The sequence below is a fragment of the Tachypleus tridentatus genome, chromosome 7, assembly GCF_004210375.1.
Source record: "Tachypleus tridentatus isolate NWPU-2018 chromosome 7, ASM421037v1, whole genome shotgun sequence".
Lineage (NCBI taxonomy): Eukaryota > Metazoa > Arthropoda > Merostomata > Xiphosura > Limulidae > Tachypleus > Tachypleus tridentatus.
Genome location: NC_134831.1, coordinates 169,580,514 through 169,605,270, shown reverse-complemented (window position 1 = coordinate 169,605,270; position 24,757 = coordinate 169,580,514). Strand labels below are relative to the sequence as shown.

At 34.1% G+C, this 24,757-nt stretch overlaps 1 protein-coding gene across 10 annotated transcripts in view; it reads left to right on the top strand.

Annotated features, from left to right (window-relative positions):
- The window catches only part of LOC143257201 (3',5'-cyclic-AMP phosphodiesterase, isoforms N/G-like), a 425,601-nt gene extending 401,077 nt beyond the window's left edge, over positions 1 to 24,524 (top strand). For all 10 annotated transcript variants that reach the window (XM_076515579.1, XM_076515576.1, XM_076515575.1 and 7 more), the window contains 7 exons: positions 1,946 to 2,044; positions 4,838 to 4,999; positions 5,705 to 5,804; positions 7,532 to 7,686; positions 10,952 to 11,074; positions 14,569 to 14,751; positions 20,867 to 24,524. In XM_076515579.1, the coding sequence (XP_076371694.1) occupies positions 1,946 to 2,044; positions 4,838 to 4,999; positions 5,705 to 5,804; positions 7,532 to 7,686; positions 10,952 to 11,074; positions 14,569 to 14,751; positions 20,867 to 21,187 (1,143 nt within the window). In that variant the 3' untranslated portion in view covers positions 21,188 to 24,524. The remainder of the gene's footprint in view (positions 1 to 1,945; positions 2,045 to 4,837; positions 5,000 to 5,704; positions 5,805 to 7,531; positions 7,687 to 10,951; positions 11,075 to 14,568; positions 14,752 to 20,866) is intronic.
- The last annotated feature ends 233 nt before the right edge of the window (positions 24,525 to 24,757 follow it).

The following is a 24,757-nucleotide window of genomic DNA, read 5'->3' as shown; positions in this document are numbered from 1 at the left end:
GTTTTATAAAGAATTCATAAAGAAGATATGTAACGTGGTTTTATAAAGAATTCATAAGATATGTAACGTGGTTTTATAAAGAATTCAAGATATGTAACGTGGTTTTAAGATATGTAACGTGGTTTTATAAAGAATTCACAAGATATGTAACGTGGTTTTATAAAGAATTCATAAGATATGTAACGTGGTTTTATAAAGAATTCACAAGATATGTAACGTGGTTTTATAAAGAATTCACAAGATATGTAACGTGGTTTTATAAAGAATTCATAAGATATGTAACGTGGTTTTATAAAGAATTCATAAGATATGTAACGTGGTTTTATAAAGAATTCACAAGATATGTAACGTGGTTTTATAAAGAATTCATAAGATATGTAACGTGGTTTTATAAAGAATTCACAAGATATGTAACGTGGTTTTATAAAGAATTCATAAGATATGTAACGTGGTTTTATAAAGAATTCATGATATGTAACGTGGTTTTATAAAGAATTCACAAGATATGTAACGTGGTTTTATAAAGAATTCACAAGATATGTAACGTGGTTTTATAAAGAATTCATAAGATATGTAACGTGGTTTTATAAAGAATTCACAAGATATGTAACGTGGTTTTATAAAGAATTCATAAGATATGTAACGTGGTTTTATAAAGAATTCACAAGATATGTAACGTGATTTTATAGAGAATTCATAAGATATGTAACGTGGTTTATAAAGAATTCACAAGATATGTAACGTGGTTTTATAAAGAATTCACAAGATATGTAACGTGGTTTTATAAAGAATTCACAAGATGTGTAACGTGGTTTTATAAAGAATTCACAAGATGTGTAACGTGGTTTTATAAAGAATTCACAAGATATGTAACGTGGTTTTATAAAGAATTCACAAGATATGTAACGTGGTTTTATAAAGAATTCATAAGATATGTAACGTGGTTTTATAAAGAATTCATAAGATATGTAACGTGATTTTATAGAGAATTCATAAGATATGTAACGTGGTTTTATAAGAATTCACAAGATATGTAACGTGATTTATAAAGAATTCATAAGATATGTAACGTGAACATAAGTGGTTTTATGAAGAATTCACAAGATATGTAACGTGATTTATAAAGAATTCATAAGATATGTAACGTGGTTTATAAAGAATTCACAAGATGTGTAACGTGGTTTTATAAAGAATTCATAAGATATGTAACGTGATTTTATAAATAATTCATAAGATATGTAACGTGGTTTTATAAAGAATTCACAAGATATGTAACGTGGTTTATAAAGATTTCATAAGATACATCAGCAAGTAATGACGTTTTATTAAATTGCATCTTGTAGAGTCTTACAACGAAAGTTTTTCTTTTCTAACGCATGTTGGATATTTAGACAATATTTTTTTTATTACTACATTAATTTTAACGAGTTTTGTATCATCCTATTTTTATTATAAGCCTAAGAATTTTTACATTCGGTTGGCTGGGCTAATCGCCAACATATAGGACGAACATGTTCGGTGAAGAAGATTCGAATTCGGCACCTTCAAACTGCAAGTCGGGCGCCCTAACCTTAACCACAAGGCCATGCCCTTCTATAAGCTCTCTCAAGTGAATTCGAATCTATGTAGTGTTAGTAAACACCGTTACTGTTTATATATTCAAAAGCAATTTGATTTAATAGCAAATAACAATTTGCTCTGAGTTAATGTCTTGATTGAACACTGCACTCATGATAGCTCCAGTTTCCTAAAGTATGAAATTAGGTTATTTTTACTAACATTTTCGTATGCTAGAAATAAACATAAAAATATTAACTAGCTATGCATATTGTAGGTGTTTGAATAGCGCAATGAAAGATTGGTCATTATCCAAATAAAGAACATATTTTTTTTATTCCTGTGCACGTGCCTCTAGATTACTTTACCTTTTCTCTCTTCAATATAGGAACTTGAACACGTGGATAAGTGGGGTATTGATATATTCAGAATAACAGATTTATCCAATAATCGACCACTCACCGCAGTTACGTACACAATATGGAGGGTCAGTGAAATTTTATTTTTTTATCTTTATTTATATCCTAGTATATATGACCATGGTGGATTGGGACGATACTGTGAGCGTTGAGATATTAAACACGAACTTAACGTTTTCGTTGGTGTTATTCTGTAACACGTGCATGTTATTGACTGACAAAAGAATTAATAACATGTTTAAAAATCATAGGGTGTATTTTATCATGAAAAGTGAAATATTAAGTCATACGTAAGAAAATAAACTGTAATTACTTGTAGCCTTATTGCTCTCTCGATTATTGATTTTATAAACATATTAAAAGATTTATTCACCTATGGTCAGTCACACACTATATTTACATAAAAAATAAGTTAGAATTTACTTATTTAGAGAGTAACATATAATAACACAGGAAGGGCTGTTTGAAAATATAAAATTATCTTTATTTCTTGCTAATTTTGCATGTATAGGTGCTCTTTAGACTAAACCCTTAATGCAAAAAATCCAAACATCACAAACTTAACCTGTTGACTGCTAAGTATTTCAGCTACTACAATAAAACTCTAATGCTTCTTCATTTTGTAACTTTTTTCGTGACGCCATTTTGGATCGAAAGTGAAACAATTTGTAAGTAGGTCAAAAGCATGTATGGTGCTGACATCTAGCGTTGAAGTTAAGTATTACTGAGAACGAATTAACTCGTCCGTGTCATTGTGTTACCGATCGGCTCGGACGAGTTATCTCGTCTACGGCACTGAACAGGTTAAAAACAAAATGAAAGATCACTTATAAATGACAGACCGATAAGGAATAATTGTTATTTTATTTGTTTATTTTCTTTATAATTTTCTAGTTATTCGTGACTTCAGAGGTCACTCTTCAGAATGTCTTTGTAGAAACTCAATAACTAAATAATAAATAAGAGAATAAAACCCCAAATAATTAATGGAATGTGTTGTTTTGATTTGTATCCGTGGATGAAAACTTATACGTTTGTACTTGTTTGATTTTATGCGTATATATGTACATAAAATAATAATTTGCCGTTTTGTTGGTCAGACACAGTTGTCAACTTCATGTCATAACGAATAATGTCTGTGGTGATAGCACCCAAGTAGGTTGGGAATATACCATCTAACAGACAACGTCCAAATGCAGATGATAAACAATCCAGTTATCATGGAAAATAAAGTAAGTGTCCAGAGCTGAGTGTTGGCACGCACAACGTTTCGACTCCTACTGCCTTTCTTTGTCTGCAGCCATTTGTGAAACGTCCTTAGAGTCCTTACTGTTTATATATGAAACCACTCAAAACTTTCTGCTATTTGAAACTCCTAACTTCTTCCCTTATAAAAATATATTAAACTGAACTAAATGATCTTAAGGAAAACTACCAGCCCTATCATGAGTTTTACATGTCATATTATAGGTCTTATATATCTAACTTCCTACGTTTCTATTGAACACTTGATCTGGTATGATACGGGAAAGCCGAGACAAGCCTAACTTATTGAAATTAGTCTTACCAACCTGTTATACTGAATAAAACTATATTTTCAAAGTTTTATAATGAACCTACGTAAGGAGCGCCCTCTAATGACCACATAAGGTATTATTGATAATTGAAAGTTTATTTCATTGGATATTTTTGTATTTATTATAAAAAAGAAATTTATTTAATTGAGAATTTTATGTCCTCTATTCTTCAGTTATTTATGAATAATAAAACAATATTCATAAGTGAATTGTATATATATATATATATAGTTACATATTATTATAAAAACTTTTTAACAGGATATAATTAGATCTTTTCACATCATATACGGAATGTCTTTGGGGATGAACAGATCAAGATAGAAATTTGATTTAATTTTGAAACTCGTGGCGTGTTCACCCTCAGTGACGTCATTCCGTTGGGAATTTCATATGGTAGTAATGTTTTATTTCTTTTATAGCTATTTTAAGAAGGCCCGGCATGGCCAAGCGTGTTTAGGCGTTCGACTCGTAATTTGAGGGTTGCGGGTTCGCATCCCCGTCGCACCAAATATGCTCGATCTTTGAGCCGTGGGGGCATTATAATGTTATGGTCAATCCCACTATTCGTTGGTAAAAGAGTAGCCCAAGAGTTGGCGGTTGGTGGTGATGATTAGCTGCCTTCCCTCTAATCTTGCACTGTTAAATTAGGGACAGCTAACACAGATAGCCCTCGAGTAGCTTTGTGCGAAATTCAAAATCAAACAAACAAATACTTTAAGAACTTTTAAGGGCAACTGGCTAATGTCAGTGAAACTCAGAAAGAGTTGAAAGGTGTAAGCACAGTCAACTGAGTTAACCCTTCCTTAACCAACTTGTCAGTGGATGGTGATGACCAGCTGCTTTCTCTTAACTTGTCAGTGGATGGTGATGACCAGCTGCTTTCTCTTTAGTTTTTTACTGCTAAATTAGGGACGACTAGGGCAGGTGATTCAAACCAAACCAAACCAAACCATGATAACTGGTCAGTGTTTGGATTTTGTCTGATAGGTGGGTTATCCCGAACAGAAGTGGAAACTATTGCCACAGACATTAACTGTTATGTCATCAAGTTGACAGCGAAGACCGAAAATGGCAATTCTACAAATGTTTAATTTATATTAAATTCATCGTTGTTTTAGACTGCTGATTTTAATCGCCTATTGATAACTAATGTAACTAATAATACTACAGCTATATATATATATATATACATTATAAAATATCATTTATTTATATTCTTCAAGTTTCATTCTATCCAGCTATTAATTTTCTTTAAGTAGCTATAATTGACTGCTTCTCCAGGATAGAGAGATTCTCAAGACATTCAATATACCTGCTAAGACAGCTATCCATTACCTCATGACATTAGAAGACCATTATCTCAAGGTACCTTACCACAACAACACTCATGCTGGTGACGTCACCCAGTCTGTGAACGTTCTCCTCTTGTCTCCAGCACTTGACGTAAGTCTCCTGGTAACTGTAAGTAAGACAGAAAATCATTATATATATATAACTACTTTTCTTTACGTGTAGAAAAGAGGAAAGTAGATGCTTTTTGAATATTATTTTTAATCCAAATTCATACATACAGTGTAGCTATTCCAGTAATTACTAACCCTTACAAACATATTTCACGTTAAGATTTGTACAAAGATGACTAGAACTGATTGATGTAATTTATAATTGTAGATTTGTAGTCTGAATAATAAAGTAGTAACAGAGAGTTATTATTTCTACTAATACACCTAATTGAAGTCCACGCTTTAAACTAGTTTGTCTTATTAGTGTCAAATGCGCATATTTAAAAATATATATATGTATATATTAATTACCTCTAAGGGTGACTTTTATCTTAAACAAAAGTTTTATTATAATTTTATTATGAACATGAAGTAATAATAATAATATTTTGTTCTTATTTGCATAGATTAGGAAGATATAATAATAAAATAAAATAGGACGATCTAAGTGCGAACTAAACGCATGCAACACGTGCTATTTAATTTCAAAAGAACACTGTGTGATTACATAAATTCATAATGAAAATTATTAGAATATAAATAATTAGAAGTGAATTCCTTAACAGAGATGATATTATTTGGAGTATTTTAGTGTTGTGAATCTGGTGTTTAAAAACTAGAACTGATTCAGTGTTAACTTTTGCAGTCAGTTTTCACTGATTTAGAAATACTAGCTGCATTGTTTGCAGCAGCTATCCACGATGTTGACCACCCAGGACTTACAAACCAATACTTGGTCAACTCCAGTAAGTATAGCCCTTTTTTGAATTAAAAAAAAAATCCAAAACTTATTGAATTAGAAATTTTACAATAAGTGAAAAATTGTAAAGATTAACAAATGAAATAAAAAAGTACTCACATATATTTTAAATGTATTTTAATAGGCGGGGAGGCTGTTGTTCAGTAAAAGTAAGCTTTCGACTCCCTCTGGTATCATCTTCACGTGAAAATTGCAAAATAATAAAAATAGAAAAACTTCAAAATCTTACATTTTAATGGTATTTTATTGTTGTCTTTTATGCATTCAAAATTATGGGTTTGGTTTGAATTTCGCGAACTCACGACCCTCGGATTACGAGTGGAGTACCTATATCACCTGGTCATGCCTGGTCATAACTGTTATTATTATTGCATTGAGAGTATAAAGTTCCTCATTTATTGTTTATACTGATGTATACATTTAAACTTAAACAGTGATTAGACCATTTGTAATTAGCCATTTTTCAGATTTTATATCTAATATATAACGTATTTGACTTTTTGCAATAAGATTTATTCTGTTAATGCACAACTATTAAAATAATTGCAAAAGCTAGTTTTTTCCTGTTTATAAATGTGGTGATTTTTCGGACACCTACACAGTGATAGGTGACTTTTTTACGATAAAATATGAAAGCTTGAGTTTCTAATGTAATTCTAACAAATAACTTTTTGTATTCTCTTGATGGCTTTTTAACCTTCTTAGGTCATCTTCAGGTTAACCTGAAGCGTTGTTCTGTACTTTATTTTAATTACAGTTTTAATACCCGTTCCAGCCGTCTTGAGAATACATTTTTACTTCAAGTGGGTTTCTCGTCATCACGAAATAACTTTTTAATTAAAAGAAGTGGGGTAGCTTTCAGAATTTGTTAGTTATTCTAGGTCGCACAGTTTGAGCATGACACGTGATCAAGACAGTCTTTAAAGTAGCTACTTTTTTCATTGTCATCCTTTTGAGGAAACAACTGGTCTTCTCCTGAAGGGTGTGGCTCTAAAGCCGCTCTTTGTGAATATAGGTTGATGTGAGTGTTCTCCGATGATGGCTCGTTATTATAACCTCCTTTACGTTTGAATAGAAATTAAAATCGCGTGAGTAGCGCTAATCACTCTAGATACATCTGATTTAATCGAGTTGAATAAATAATACTAGTTTAAATTGCCTGGCATATGATTTAAGTTGATTCAGTTTGAAGATAAGAGAGCTGATATTTCAGTAACAATGATTGCGCAAGTTTACAATAAATATACGCGCTGTATTTGCTCTATAAATAATGATTTTTTTGTATCTTACCTTTTGTTTAGTCTCTGAATTTCGCTTTCATAAGTTTGTCCATTTTAAGAACGCTATGTTACAATGGAAATAATATTTTAAACAATTTTAAGGCACTCGACTCGTAATCCGAGGGTGGCGGGTTTGAATCCCTGCAACACCAAACATACTTGTCCTTTCAGCCGTGGGGCGTTATACTGTGACGGTCAATCAACCCACAGCCAACTCTTGGGTTGTGATGACTAATTACCTTCCCTCTAGCTTTACACTGCTAAATTAGGGACGGGTTGTGGAGATAACCCTCGAGTAGCTTTGTGCTTCAAACAGAGTAATATTACAAAGATAAATACAGAAATCACATATTGAAGGCATTGATAGTAATGTGTCTGTATACTATTGTTTCAGTAGTAAGATTTATAATCTACGTAAAACTTCCTTCATCAGGTTCTGAACTGGCAATCATGTATAATGATGAATCTGTTCTTGAAAGCCATTCATTAGCAGTAGCATTCAAGATACTTCAAGACGAAAACTGCAATATCTTCGTCAACCTCAGTAAAAAACAGTGCCAAACACTTCGTAAAGTTGCCATCGATATGGTAAGTTTCACTTCAACACGAACTGACGAGTAATAATTTAAAATGCTTCCTCTTGTTAGAGTTTCGTAATTTCTTGCGTGTTTGAAAGTTTTGTTGGTGAAGCTTAGCAACTCGCAGAAAGCAAAATAAAATTTATATAAGAAAATTATAAACCAACAAATTTATGACTGTGGTTTTCGTAAATTTAAGATTAAATCCAATTATTTCGTTGTAAATCGGAGATGTAAGATAAGTTACACATCAAAGTTATATTGTCTTCCTAACATTAACCACTAGTACAATTAAGTTGGTCATAGATATATATTCAAAAAAGAGAATTTATTAATTAACTTCTATACACCTTCGTTAAATAATAAATATTTCTTTATACACCAAAACCATAAAATATTTATTATATTGGAATTATTCAAATAAAAACAAGTTAACAGAAACAAAATTAAACTACTTACCTACAGGTAAAAAGACAAAGTAAAATCAGTTTTATTTGAAACCAATTTAAATATTTAAATTTTGAAACAAATAAACATAGTTATAGGTAGAGAGGTGTTTGAAGAAAGTGTCTGTGGAAACCATCAGTATGAAACCTGATATTCAAATTTCATCTTCATTGTTAATATTTAGCTTTAGATAAATACGCCCGTGTGCTTAACGTTGTAACAGCAATTATAGCCATGCAACGAAATAAACATATTTGTTCAACCACGAATAAAATCAACTTAGAAATACCGAGATATTCTAAGGATGGTAAATCTAGTTCCGCTCTAGCAATACAATTTACCACTATGTATCCGAAGTTTCCAGAACAGACAATTTCTTAAAAATTAGAACAGTGGTTCTTAACCTGGGTTCAATCGAATCCCAGGGGTTCGGTGAGTCAGTCTCAGGAGTTTGGTGGAGGTCAAGACACACACACTGTATGTGTGTCCGTTCCGTTCACCCCACTCGTACGATTTGTGACGTCATGCTCCACTTGACCGCCATTGGCTGCGGCTGATCACATCACATCACTTGCCCTTAATATCTGTGCTGCAGGGAACTGCGTGCGCTTAGCAGTCGACTTGTGACTGTAGTAATCGTGCGTCATTTATGATTTTTTTTCCTAATCTTTCAGACTCTTCATACTAACTATGTCGAGGAAAAACAGAAAGTGGTCGGACGAATATGTACAATATGGATTCACGTGTATAACGAAACATGATGGGAGTCAGCGTCCTCAATGCATGATTTGTAATGCCAAGTTGAGCAATTCTAGTCTAGCACCGGCAAAACTAAGAGGACACTCCCTAAAGCTGCATGGAGATGGGAAACACAAGAACACAACGCTTGCTGAATTCAAGGTAAAGAGAGTCAGGTTCGATGAAAAGGTTACTTTGTTCTCAACTTTGTACCCATCGACAAACCGATCCTCACAGCATCGTACGAAGTTGTGTACTTGAGATCAAAGCAGGGCAAACCACACACCATTGGTGAAGCACTCGTAAAACCAGCTGCGTTGAAGATGGCGAATATCATGGTGGGAAAAGCTGCTGAAAATAAGTTATCCCAAATTCCTCTTTCAAATGACACCATCAGCAGCAGAGTAGATGGCATAAGCGATGATGTCTTGGCTCAAGTAGTTGCAGATCTGATTTCAAGCCCAGCAAAATTCAGCCTTCCACTCGACGAGACCACCGACGTTTCCAATCTAAGCCAACTTGTTGTATTCGTGCGCTATGTGAAGAACGACGAGATAAAAGAAGGTTTTTTTTTATTTTGTTACAACAACAACTAAGGCAACCAACGTGAAGAAACTTGTGGATGACTTCTTCAGAGACGACGATCATTTGTTGGATATGGTTTCTATAGTTTGTTCGGACGGAGCTCCAGTCATGCTGGGACGAAACTCTGGTTTTGGTGCGCTGGTGAAAGCCGATGCACCACACATCATTGTAACGCACTGTGTTCTGCACAGACATGCGTTGGCAACAAAAGCCTTGCCTTCAAAACTGGCAGAAGTATTAAAAATTGTAGTGGAATGTGTGAACTTTGTGTGAAATAGTGCCCTGAAGCACCGCATCTTCAAAGAGCTGTGCAATGAAATGGGCTCTGAATTCGAGGTACTTCTGTACCATTCTAACGTTCGATGGTTATCCCTGGGAAAGGTGCTGAATCGTGTTTTTGCCCTGCGTGTGGAATTATCCCTGTTTTTGCGAGAGAAGCAACATTGTCATGCAGATTGCTTCGAAAAATCTGAGTTCATTCTCATTTTGACGTACATGTCCGATATCTTCAATGCTCTCAATCAACAGATGCAGAGCGGTGGAGTCAACATCATCGAAGCGGAAGAAAACCTGAAGGCTTTTCAAAAAAGCTACCGTTATGGAAACGACGAACAGAGAATGATAACTTCGCAAACTTTCCTCTGCTGGACGACTGTGTAAGTAAGATCGAAGATGTGTCTGAAATTGGAGACATTTCTGTACCCGGGGAACTGAAGCAAGCAATTGCCATGCACTTAGATGAGCTCGCAAAGTCTCTCGATGGATACTTCCCCACCAGAGAGTCATATCCAGCAAGGGTGAGACAGCCGTTCACGTTTAGTGTTGCGACAGCAGACGTCAATGATGAATACATCGATGAAATCATTGAACTTCAGCAAATCCAGGTTCAACAGCAACTTTTCAGAACAACAACGTTTTGGTGTCACCAAATCGTAGCGTACCCTCTTATTGCTAAGAAAGCCCTTGAGATACTCATACCGTTTGTTACAACGTATCTTTGCGAGCAATTCATTTCGAGGATGGTAGACATAAAAACAAAGAAAAGGAACAGATTCTGTTGCGAAAATGATATGAGAATGGCACTTGCCAAGGTGAAGTCGCGCATTTCTGAACTTGTCTCTGAAAGGCAACAGCAAAAGTCACATTGATTTGCTCTAAATATTCATTGAGTTTTGTTTTTGTGTGAAATTCATGTCTTGTTGGTTTTGTTCTTTGAACACAGTGATATTGTGTGCAACTGATGCACGGCTCATTTTGTGAACTAATAAAATATCTACTTATGTTTTGAATTTGAAAAAAATCATATTTTATTTTTCCAATTACGAAGGATTCGATGAATGCAAATACAAAACTTCTGGGGTTCAGTACCTCCAACAAGGTTAAGAACCACTGTTCTGGTTCAGTACCTCCAACAAGGTTAAGAACCACTGTTATAGAATTAATAGAATAGAATGAAATGTTCGTGTTTTTTTTATCTGTCATGGTAACAATAATTTACTTTGTAGGTTATAGCAACGGATATGTCAAAACATATGACTTTACTAGCGGACTTAAAGACCATGGTGGAAACGAAAAAAGTCGCTGGATCCGGGGTGCTTCTGTTGGACAATTATACTGAGAGAATTCAGGTAAGTCGCTGGATCCGGGGTGCTTCTGTTGGACAATTATACTGAGAGAATTCAGGTAAGTCGCTGGATCCGGGGTGCTTCTGTTGGACAATTATACTGAGAGAATTCAGGTAAGTCGCTGGATCCGGGGTGCTTCTGTTGGACAATTATACTGAGAGAATTCAGGTATGTACGATACTGTAATAAACTCTAAGTCAAATCAATACCGTGTATTTAAAGAGCTGTTGGGCCTAGCATGGCCTGATGGTAAGGGCACTCGACCTGCAATCAAAGAGTCACATATTCGAATCCTTGTCACCGAACATGCTCGCCCTTTCGGCCGTGAGAGCGTTATAGTGTAACAATCAATTCTACTGTACGTTGGTAAAAGAATAGCCCAAGAGTTGGCGGTGGGTGGTGATGACTAGCTGCCTCTCACCTAGTCTTACACTGATAAATTATGGACGGCTAACACAGATAGTCCTCGTGTAGCTTTGCGCGAAATTCAAAACAAACAAACCAGACTTAGTGAACTTTTTAATGGTTTGACATTCACTGAGAAGTTTGCATAATAATTAAAACTGACTTCTGGAATCAGTTATAAATGTATTAAATGTCATCCCCTAAGATACAGTATCCCCCCCCCAAAGAAATGGTTGTTCGCAGCCTAGTGGTTAAGGTTTCACGTTACTGGTCTAAAGATCCAAGATTCGAGACATGAAGCTTTCATCTGTGTACATGATATAGTAGCGAGGGTTAATCATTTTATTCGGTTTAAAGAGTTGAACAAGGTTCTTGATGCAGCGGGTACTGCTGTCCGTCCAACATTAAGGACGGCTGTATCTCAATCAAATCCTAAAGAGTCTGTGGTCTAGCTGTCTAGCCCTAACACACATAAAGTACCGTTTATGGTTTAATTAATGTGTCTAAGCACTAATGTGTAACTTCTCCGTCTCGTGTCTAACTTATTAAGTCTGAGAATATCGTTAACAGTCTTGGTAATTCTAGTCATTATAACTGTTACCTTTCTACCATACTAACTTTTGACATTAAGTAAATGTATCATATAAACTTTGCTTCATTAATTAACATATAAAATATCTTTTAGTTCATAACTATTTAGTTAACGTTCCTTAGATCACGAGTCCTTAATTAACTGTAACAATCCCAATATTCGTTGGTATAAAATAGCCCAGCAGTGGACGGTGGGCAGTATTAGTTAGCTATCTACTATCTAGTCTATCGCTGCTAAATTAGGGACGACTAATACAAATAACCCTTGCATAGTTTTGCACGAAATTTCAACCATACCAAAAACTGTGAAACTTAAAGTTCATTACGTTATTAGGATTTTTCGGTGTATTTTGTACGTGTGGAAACACAACTTTTAATTTATCGGAAATACATATTTTACTGAAAGGATATAACGGAGACAAAATACAGTGTTTATTTGTTCTCGAATTTCGCGCAAAGCTACATGAGAGCTATCTGCACTAGTTGTTCCTAATTTAGCAGTGTAAGACTAGAGGGAAGGAAACTAGTCATCACCACCCACCGCCAACTCTTGGGCTACCCTTTTACCAACGAATAGTGAGATTGATCATCACTTTATAATGTCCCCAACTGAAAGGGTGTGTATTTTTGGTGGGACGGGATTCGGACCTGGGACCCTCAAATTACGAGTCGAGGGACGTAACTACCTGGCAAAATACAATATTGAGATTTAAATTCCTGTTACACAGTTGTTGTATATTCAGGTGAAGGTGGGTTAACCTAATAGGAGAATCAACATGTTAGTAATTAATACACGTTTGAGTAATTGTGAGCGTGAAATCGAAATGTGGAGGCTGGACAGAGTGTAAAGTGGACATCAAAAATTCTTTATGAATTCACAAATATACTACGTTTACTTGTTGATTTTTTAAGGCAGTGAAGGTTCATTTGTATCGAATTCGATATATCCAACTGTCTAAGTTAAAGTCTCATTATATCGCAGTAAGAATAGATTTACTCAGTGCTACTGATGCTTCATGTGACTGGTCGTCCTCATTAAACAAAGGAGTGGCCTTAACTTCCAAATACCATTTGAACTACAGTTGAAGAACACTACTGTTTACATTATTGTATGACATGCAGCAATACAGCCACTACTCGCATGAACATAACAAATGTGACAACAGTATAATTACAATAAACAAAATTAGATAGAATGAAATCAACTTTATCACGTGTTACGTGTGAACTGTACATATACAGAATAGCCGATAAATAAGAATAATAATACATAAGATATACAAATGTGTGGTATTTGGGCTTCAAGAAAATGCAATGTTAAAATCTAAATTCCTTTAATAGGAATTACTTGACATCAATAACACACAGTGTTGAGATCCGAATCCCTGCTATACAATATCAGTATATGAACAAAATATCGAGATCTAAGTGTAGTGAGACCACTCTTACAGCAATCATTATTATTCACCATGCACCAAAGTGTAGCATAAGATACGTTACGCCCTCCGCTAGTACAGCGGTATGTCTACGGATTTACAACGCTAAAATCAGGGGTTCGATTCCCCTCAGCAGATATCCTATGTGGCTTTGCTATAAGAAAACACACACACAGATACGTTACATACCTCAATCTTTTAGAATATAGACGACTCTCTTTTTACTGTATAAGTTTTAATGAATCTGTTTTACTGTATTCTGGAACAGAATAGAAGGTTCACTCATCGGAACCAGTTAAGTAAAATATAGAATAATTCTTTTATTGTCTATAACTATTCATATTTATATGAAAACTGTCTGTAACTATTCATATTTATATGAAAACTGTCTGTAAGTATTCATATTTATATGAAAACTGTCTGTAACTGTTAATATTTATATGAAAACTGTCTGTATGTATTCATATTTATATGAAAACTGTCTGTAACTGTTCATATTTATATGAAAACTGTCTGTAATTGTTCATATTTATATGAAAACTGTCTGTAACTGTTCATTTTTATATGAAAACTGTCTATAACTATTCATATTTATATGAAAACTGTGTGTATGTATTCATATTTATATGAAAACTGTCTGTATGTATTCATATTTATATGAAAACTGTCTGTAACTGTTAATATTTATATGAAAACTGTCTGTATGTATTCATATTTATATGAAAACTGTCTGAGACAGCTGATATTTATAAAGATACTGATTTGAATAGATGATGTTTATATGTACACTGTCCAGAACAGTGTATTACACTGTCTACTTATGTTATAAAACACATAATTCATTATTGTAATGAATAGTTGTATTGTAAATTGTATCGTGGAAAATAGTTATCGTGCTAATATTTATATTACAAAATAAACCACTCACATCAGTGGCTACACTGTGTAAATGTATTAGAAAATACGTATTATACTGTGGTTTACATTTGAATTTTGTTTAAGGTCACGTGACTTACCAAAGAAATACGAATTTCTAGAATTTAGTTATATTCTTTCATATTCTAGGTTCTTCAGAATATGATCCACTGTGCAGACTTAAGTGGTCCAACTAAACAACTAGAAATGTACAAAAAATGGGTGGACCTTTTAATGGAGGAGTTTTTTCAACAGGGGGACAAGGAAAGAGAACAAGGCCTAGACATTAGTCCTATGTGTGATAGATACAATGCTACAATTGAAAAATCACAGGTACGTGACAAAACTAAAATAAAAGGTCAAGTGCACATAGGGTGAAAGGTTAATAATTTCATCTCATTTGACTTTATATTTTCAAAAATGCAATCTCACAAAATCAACGGCTTTGGAGATTAAACTTAGGAGGTAAAATCCTAGCGTAATTTTAATTAGATTTTCAGTTTCATTGTAAACCGTATCACACACGTTTTTTTTTTTTTTTGCTGTTTATAAAATTACACCCATGTTAACTGCATGAAGTAATTACTTATATGTTTTCGAAGTTTACCGACAAATTATGGAACAAAGGCTGGTTTTGGAGTCCATTTTAAATAACAAGCAGCTGGGAATCGTTTGCTAATTTGGTTCAGCTGTTGATTGGTTGTCAGAACTGTCATATAGTTCATAACAGAACGTTTAATTGAACTAAAATTTTCTGTATGAATATTTATAGTTTTCAGTTTTATTCCTTGAAGATTGAAATCACGGAAATCTCTCTACGTTTGTAATGTTAGCATGTTTGAATTAATACATTAGTTATTTAACGGTGAATTAAATATCTTACTTTTCTTCCGAAATTCATGCATGGTTTAGTGTAATAAAACACATACACTACTGGTCAAAATCTTTGGCCAATGAACATAAAGAAAAAATATGCATTTTGCGTTGTTAAACTCAACCACTTATCTGAGTAGAGCTTCGAAATATGAAAATAAGAAAAGGGAAAATAAAAAAACGGTTTTAGCATTTAATAGAGAAAATGTGAATACTATGAAATTAGCCTAAATACTACTTGGTCAAACGTTTAAGACCATACCTAAAAGAAGTGCTTAACAGGGTAGGAAATGCCCAACAAGAGGTCTCAGTAATGAGTTGCACGGCCGTCATTGCGAATAACTTCAAACATTCGCTTTGGCATGGTCGATATAAGCGTTTGCAGAAGTCTGGCTGGAATGTTATTCCAAGTGGTGAAGCTGGCTTCACGAAGATCATGCACTGTTTGGAATTGACGTCCATTTCTATAGACTTCCTTTTCCATCCACCCCCAAACATTTTCAATGGGATTCAGTTCGGGCGAACACACTGGATGGTCCAAAAGAATCAAGTTATTCGCCGTGAAAAAGTCCTTTGTCCTGCGGGCATTGTGGATTGCAGCGTTGTCCTACTGAAATATTCAGTCATTTCCACCCAAGCGAGGGTTTTCAGTCAATAAGGATGCTCTCTCCAACATGCCAATGTAGCCAGCTGCTGTTTGACGCCCCTGTATAACCTGAATATTTCCATTTTTACATGGACGCAGAAATCACCCCAGATCATGATGGAACCTCCTCCACTGTGTCGTGTAGGAAGTGTCTCCAGTGGGATATCCTTATCGTGCCAGTAACGTTGGAAGCCATCTAGACCATCAAAGTTAAATTTTTTCTCATCAGAGAACAAAACCTTCGTCCACTTTTCTACGTCCTATGTTTGGTGCTTCTCAGCAAAGTTTAACCGAGCTGTTTCGTGGTGTGGAAGGAGGCGTGGCCTTTGAAGACGTTTACGGTTTTTAAAACATTTCTCTCGTAGATGCCGTCTTATTGTTCTTGAGCTGCATTCTGCGTCCGTAAGGGTCTTAATCTGGTTCGACGATCGGCTGGTGTCTTGCCGGACAACCCGTCGAATTCTCTTGCTCCTGGGCCGACCATTTGAAATTCTCGTTCCGTATTCCTCAGGATCTTTTAAGAAATTTGTAACAGCAGTTTTACTCCACCCAATTTCACCAGCAATAGCACGTTGAGAGAGACTTTGCTTTTACAGCTCGACAATTCTGCCACGTTCAAACTCTGTCAACTTTTTAGCCTTTGCCATATTTTTACCCAATGTAACACAGGATATGTCAGTGGGAGATGTTGACAACGCTAATGCTTGAACACAAATGAATAAATTTTGTTACGTGTTTACCGATTAACGCTTCGTTTCACTATGGTCTTAAACTTTTCACCAGCTAGTATTTAGGCTAATTTCATAGTGTTCACATTTTCCCGATTAAATTCTAAAAAAGTTTTTATTTTTATTTTCCCTTTTCTTATTTTCATCTTTCGAAGCTCTACTCAAATAAGTGGTTAAGTCTGACAACACAAAATGCATATTTTTTCTTTATGTTCATTGGCCTTAAGATTTTGGCCAGCAGTGTATAAAAATAAACATATAGCTATCTATCATTTTTGGAGGTAATAAATTCTGAGCTATGTTCGTATACAATGATACAAATATAATAAATATTATAATTCTTTCTTTAAGCGGATAATACATAAACATATTTCGCTGCCTTTGTAACAAAGATAACGTATAGTATTGGATTGTTATCACTATACATTTCCTGTTTTGCTACCTGTTACGGTTTTTGATCAATAGATCAGCACAATTGTTTCAAAGTCATAAGATCTATAAAACTGTCTTAAACTCTTAATTAGCGTAAATATTCAAGACATCGCGAGTTAAGTGTTAACCAGAAACCTTATTAAACTAACATTCATGAAAAGAAAGGACATTGTACAACATTCCCTGTCTTCTCTTATATACAGACTACCTGAACACCACATTGTACAACATTCCCTGTCTTCACTTATATACAGACTATCTGAACACTACATTGTACAACATTCCCTGTCTTCTCTTATATACAGACTATCTGAACACTACATTGTACCGCATTCCCTGTCTTCTCTTATATACAGACTATCTGAACACTACATTGTACAACATTCCCTGTCTTCTCTTATATACAGACTATCTGAACACTACATTGTACAACATTCCCTGTCTTCACTTATATACAGACTATCTGAACACTACATTGTACAACATTACCAAACACACTTATATACAGACTATCTGAACACTACATTGTACAACATTACCAAACACACTTCTATACAGACTATCTGAACACTACATTGTACAACATTACCAAACACACTTCTATACAGACTATCTGAACACTACATTGTACAACATTCCCTGTCTTCTCTTCTATACAGACTATATGAACACTACATTGTACAACATTCCCTGTCTTCACTTATATACAGACTATCTGAACACTACATTGTACAACATTACCTGTCTTCTCTTCTATACAGACTATCTGAACACTACATTGTACAACATTCCCTGTCTTCTCTTCTATACAGACTATCTGAACACTACATTGTACAACATTCCCTGTCTTCACTTATATACAGACTATCTGAACACTACATTGTACAACATTACCTGTCTTCACTTATATACAGACTATCTGAACACTACATTGTACGACATTTCCTGTCTTCTCTTCTATACAGACTATCTGAACACTACATTGTACAACATTCCCTGTCTTCACTTATATACAGACTATCTGAACACTACATTGTACAACATTCCCTTCTTCTCTTATATACAGACTATCTGAACACTACATTGTACAACATTCCCTGTCTTCACTTATATACAGACTATCTGAACACTACATTGTACAACATTCCCTGTCTTCTCTTCTATACAGACTATCTGAACACTACATTGTTCAACATTACCAAACACACTTATATACAGACTATCTGAACACTACATTGTACAACATTCCCTGTCTTCTCTTCTATACAGACTATCTGAACACTACATTGTACAACATTCTCTGTCTTCACTTATATACAGACTATCTGAACACTACATTGTACAACATTCCCTGTCTTCTCTTCTATACAGACTATCTGAACACTACATTGTACAACATTCCCTGTCTTCACTTATATACAGACTATCTGAACACTACATTGTACAACATTACCTGTCTTCACTTATATACAGACTATCTGAACACTACATTGTACAACATTACCTGTCTTCTCTTCTATACAGACTATCTGAACACTACATTGTACAACATTCCCTGTCTTCTCTTCTATACAGACTATCTGAACACTACATTGTACAACATTCCCTGTCTTCACTTATATACAGACTATCTGAACACTACATTGTACAACATTACCTGTCTTCACTTATATACAGACTATCTGAACACTACATTGTACGACATTTCCTGTCTTCTCTTCTATACAGACTATCTGAACACTACATTGTACAACATTCCCTGTCTTCACTTATATACAGACTATCTGAACACTACATTGTACAACATTCCCTTCTTCTCTTATATACAGACTATCTGAACACTACATTGTACAACATTCCCTGTCTTCACTTATATACAGACTATCTGAACACTACATTGTACAACATTCCCTGTCTTCACTTATATACAGACTATCTGAACACTACATTGTACAACATTACCTGTCTTCACTTATATACAGACTATCTGAACACTACATTGTACAACATTACCTGTCTTCACTTATATACAGACTATCTGAACACTACATTGTACAACATTCCCTGTCTTCTCTTCTATACAGACTATCTGGACACTACGTTGTACAACATTCCCTGTCTTCACTTATATACAGACTATCTGAACACTACGTTGTACAACATTCCTTCTTCTCTTATATACAGACTATCTGAACACTACATTGTACAACATTCCCTGTCTTGTCTTATATACAGACTATCTGAACACTACATTGTACAACATTCCCTGTCTTCACTTATATACAGACTATCTGAACACTACATTGTACAACATTCCCTGTCTTCTCTTCTATACAGACTATCTGAACACTACATTGTACAACATTACCAAACACACTTCTATACAGCTATCTGAACACTACATTGTACAACATTCCCTGACTTCACTTATATACAGACTATCTGAACACTATATTGTACAACATTCCCTGTCTTCTCTTATATACAGACTATCTGAACACTACATTGTACAACATTACCAAACACACTTATATACAGACTATCTGAACACTACATTGTACAACATTCCCTGTCTTCACTTAAATACAGACTATCTAAACACTACATTGTACAACATTCCCTGTCTTCTCTTATATACAGACTATCTGAACACTACATTGTACAACATTACCAAACACACTTATATACATACTATCTGAACACTACATTGTACAACATTCCCTGTCTTCACTTATATACAGACTATGTGAACACTACATTGTACAACATTCCCTGTCTTCACTTATATACAGACTATCTGAACACTACATTGTACAACATTACCTGTCTTCTCTTCTATACAGACTATCTGAACACTACATTGTACAACATTACCTGTCTTCTCTTCTATACAGACTATCTGAACACTACATTGTACAACATTACCTGTCTTCTCTTCTATACAGACTATCTGAACACTACATTGTACAACATTACCAAACACACCTCTAATAAAAGGAGATTTAATCTACCCCGTTTAATAAAATGTCTTATTGTATGACATTATTGTATAATTGAAGACTTGGTCTACTTGGTTTGTTGTGTGTGATTTATATCACATCTTATCTTATCTTATCCTAAGATTGACTTTAAAATTGTATTAAATTTTTATTTGTATGATAAAATAAAAATTTGGTTTCAACTGATGATTGATATGAGTATATCTGATTTGTGTGTATGTTTGTGTGTTGGACTATCTGCTGATTTGTGTGTATGTTTGTGTGTTGGACTATCTGCTGAGTTGAGTGTATGTTTATGTGTTGGACTATCTGCTGATTTCAACAAGTGGTTTGTGTTAATATCTCTCTGCATTTCTTATATCTTGCTTTGTCTAATTTGTATTTTTTTCACATAGTTCTGATTTATCACATGTTTAAAAGAAAAAAGCAATACATGTCAAAACATTTTCTCTCATATTGACCTGTTCAGTGCCGAAGACGAGATAACTCGTCCAAGCCGATCGGTAACACAGTGCCACGGACGAATTAATTTGTTCTCAATAATACCTAACTTCAACACTAGATGTCAGCACCATTCATGCATTTGACCTACTTACAAATTGTTTTACTTTCGATCCAAAATGGCGTCACAAAAAAGTTACAAAATGAAGAAGTATTAGAGTTGTATCGAAGCAGTTGAAATACGTAGCAGTCAACAGGTTAAACATACACACAAGAAAATAACTTAAAACTATAAATCAACCATTAATTAGTTTCTTATTGTGCCATAGGTGGGATTCATTGACTACATAGTTCATCCCCTGTGGGAAACCTGGGCTGACCTTGTGTACCCGGATGCACAGTATATCTTGGATACCCTAGAAGATAACAGAGATTGGTACCAAAACATGATTCCCATTAGCCCAACCAATAGCAGTCAAGATTTTGACCACCAGAGGCGTTTCAGTGAGTCCTCACAGGAAGAAAATAGCGAAGAATATAAAACTCCTGCTTCAAACCTAGCTGCAGCAGCAGAGAAAATTAAATTCCAAATTACAATAGAAGAACCAGAAGAACCTGAAGATCACACAAGTCAAAGTATCGAAATTTAATGAGAAAAGTTCTATAATTAATTAACTTTATTTTGTTTTTTTTTAATAATAGTGTGAAAGTGTATGGTATACATGTACATAATAGGAAGTGGTACATCCTACACGTCAGTATATTACACCTTCAAAAATATCATTATTTCTCGGTTGTTTTTATATCAGAATGAATGCTTGATGTAAGTCACTTTGAACATTGGTCTTTATTTGAGGAAATTCATCAAAATCTTATTAAAGCGTTGTGTCTGTGGATAGGTTTTCACACCAAGTTTACAAAGATAGGATAGGAATCTACATTTACAAATGAGGGTTTTTCACACCGACTATACAAATACAGGCATCTAGATTTGCAAATGAGGGGATCGGTCTTTACAACAGTTATACAAAAGATTGGTACATATTTCTGCAAATGATGAAATACGTTTACACATCAAGTGTACAAAGATAAGTATTTAAATTTACAAATGAGAGGATGGGTTTTCACACCAAGTGTACAAAGATAAGTATTTAAATTTACAAATGAGATGATGGGTTTTCACACCAAGTGCTTAAAGATGTACAGCAATAACCGAGTACCTGCTTTCCACAAATGATGATTTTATCTTGATTTGGTTTGGACTCCCCTGTGCAATCAATCAAATGATTGCTCTTTCCACACTGCTGTGGTATAAACATATTTTAGAAAGTCTTGGTTATCGTATGTTTTCACATAGTGTTTTCCACTTCAACTAAGCATTTCTTTCCTGCCTTCAAGTTATGGTCAGATAGACTCCTGTTGGAGAACAGATAGAACCAATATGGCGCATGCGACATCGAAAACTGAAGATAAAAATTAATTTTTTAATGCAATATAAGTATAGGATTTATAATCGTTTTAATATTAGAAAGTTAATATTTCACAATAGTTTTAATATTACAAATTTGTTTGTGTTAGTTCAACTTTTATAATAGAAGTAAAAGATTAGTTATGATTGTTTGTGCTATCGAATGATTGTTGTATTCCAACAAAATTTACAAAACAAATATTAGACATCAAAATGAATTTTTTTTTTAAACAATATACATTGTCTGTATGGCTAAGTTCTTGTAGATTATACAACAAAAACGTCATCAAAATTGGTCATTTCAAGTTCAAATATTCAAACTTTCCCAAAGAAAGCCTCTCGGATCCCAAAACCTCCTTCCTCTCTTCGTGCGTAACTCAAATTTTCGTCTAGCTACGTTGCCGAAAGCTGATTGGAGAACATAAAAGGCCTACAAATAAAAACTGCAAAACATGTGCCACAACAACATATTTTTCTTGAGTGCTATGTTTTGGGATAATATTTACGACAATGTTTTCAATAATGTAAAACCCAGAAGACGTTCTAAGAAAATGTTTCAAACTCGCTAGAAATTATCTATCATTGAGAGAGACTGTCGATGGGTGATAAACAAGTGTTAAATGTGCTTCTCGTTCGTCAGGCCTCCATTAAATTGTATATTTTTAAATGTATATATTACGATGTATATTTAATTTTATAAAGTCTCCTACACAGTTTTGAATTTCCTGTTTTGGCATGGAAACAGGAGTCCATGTATGATTGATAAAATGTTTGTAGTTGTATCTATTCATATCTATTTTTCATTATTCATTGTTGTTTTCTGAGACCTGACCTCCAAACATCGGTTAAAACCCATTCGACGGATTGGTTCCAAACGGTAAGACTTAAGACTATGTGTGTCGTTCCTAGAAAAGAAAGACCAGACAGTTATTGCTAAGCGCAAAGCTATCTGTGTTCTCTCCATCACGGGTAACGAAACCCGTTTTGTGTGTTTTTATTTTAACGTAAGAGCCTACAGACTTTCTGCGGAGCCACTGGAGAGACGTGAAACAGAGAAAAAATAAAACTGATAATTTTCAATTACGAAAAACGCCCTATTAACCATCTGATGTTGTTTTAGGCTTAGAGTTCTTGCGAATATAATCAAATTCTCTGTAAAAATTAGGCTAAATTTTACATAAGGTGGTAGTTTATAATTAAATATCCTATACTTCACTTAAAATCATTACCGTAGCTGGATATTTTGTTGTTTTTGGTGGGTTTTTTTATGTTTTCAAATTACTAAGCGATTAGAACGGATGTGTCACGTTTTAAAGCACTTTCCAAAAATGTGTTCCTATATCTCAGCGGTAAGTTGTAAAATACGGAGTTTGATCCCTGCAGTGAGCAAAAAGCTGTTATCGTATCGTGCAGCTTTGCTCTTCAAATACTAACCCTAAAACTGTGAGAATAGGAACCCCGACATTATATCACTAAATTTTTGAATGAGTAAGTTTCATAACAAGTAAGATTATCTTCAGATAGAAATAACAAAGAGTAAGTGAGTAAGTCTTGACTTAAAGTTACTATTAAGCCATTACTTACTTCAAATATAATTCCGATAAAAATAATCATAAATTTCTTCAGTGATTTCCACAGGTTAAACATTTGTTTTCACACTTGAGAAACTTTTCGTGTCCCATCACTTTGATTATATCCAACAATCATCACCTTTATTAAAGCTACTTTCTGTCCTTTTCCTTTTTATTGTATTTCATTCGTTCATCTATTCCCATCGTGACAGATTGCAAACTCCTGAGTATGCGTATCACTGCTTTGGAAACACTAGATTATAATGATTGTTTATTCGTATACAAAATATGTATTTTAACGTTATTAACTTGAGCTTCTAAAATGTGGAATATTTATTATCAAAGTGTAATAAAAACAAAGTGCTAATTGTATTTTATTTCGTAAATTCAATGCATACAATATAATTCTTTGACATATATAGTGACATCTAGTGACTGCTAATTCAGATACACCAGATTTAAAAACAAGTGGTTAACGTTGTTATCTCAAATAAATAAACGGCACAGAAATTATTTCACTAAGATTACAACAGGCACGAAAGGAAACTTGTATTTATTTGTTTAATGAAACCAAAAGTAGGCGTGTTCTATACAAAACAAAAAATGAGTTTCTACACGTGTACTTCATGCACGAGCAAATATCGTGGATTTTATTTACCTTGAAGTAACACAGTTTTAATCTGTTACAACACTTTCGAAATAATATAAAATATGATTAAACTGTCTTAAAAATCGATGGCTTTTTTCTCTTGTGGGTAGGGTAAAAGATGGACCCAAAAGTGTATAAAATATGTTTTATTTTCAAATGAAGAGATTTGTAATTTAGACTTTTACAGCGAACTCCAACATTAAATAGTGTGTGAGTAATATATATACATCGTCAGCCAATGAAAACTGTGGTTATGTATTGTATGGAATTACACGTATAAAGCTGGATTAATTATATACAATAAGGGGAAGTTTTCACTGTGATTATGTATTGTATGGAATTACACGTATAAAGCTGGATTAATTATATACAATAAGAGGAAGTTTTCACTGTGATTATGTATTGTATGGAATTACACGTATAAAGCTGGATTAATTATATACAATAAGGGGAAGTTTTCACTGTGATTATGTATTGTATGGAATTACACGTATAAAGCTGGATTAATTATATACAATAAGGAAGTTTTCAC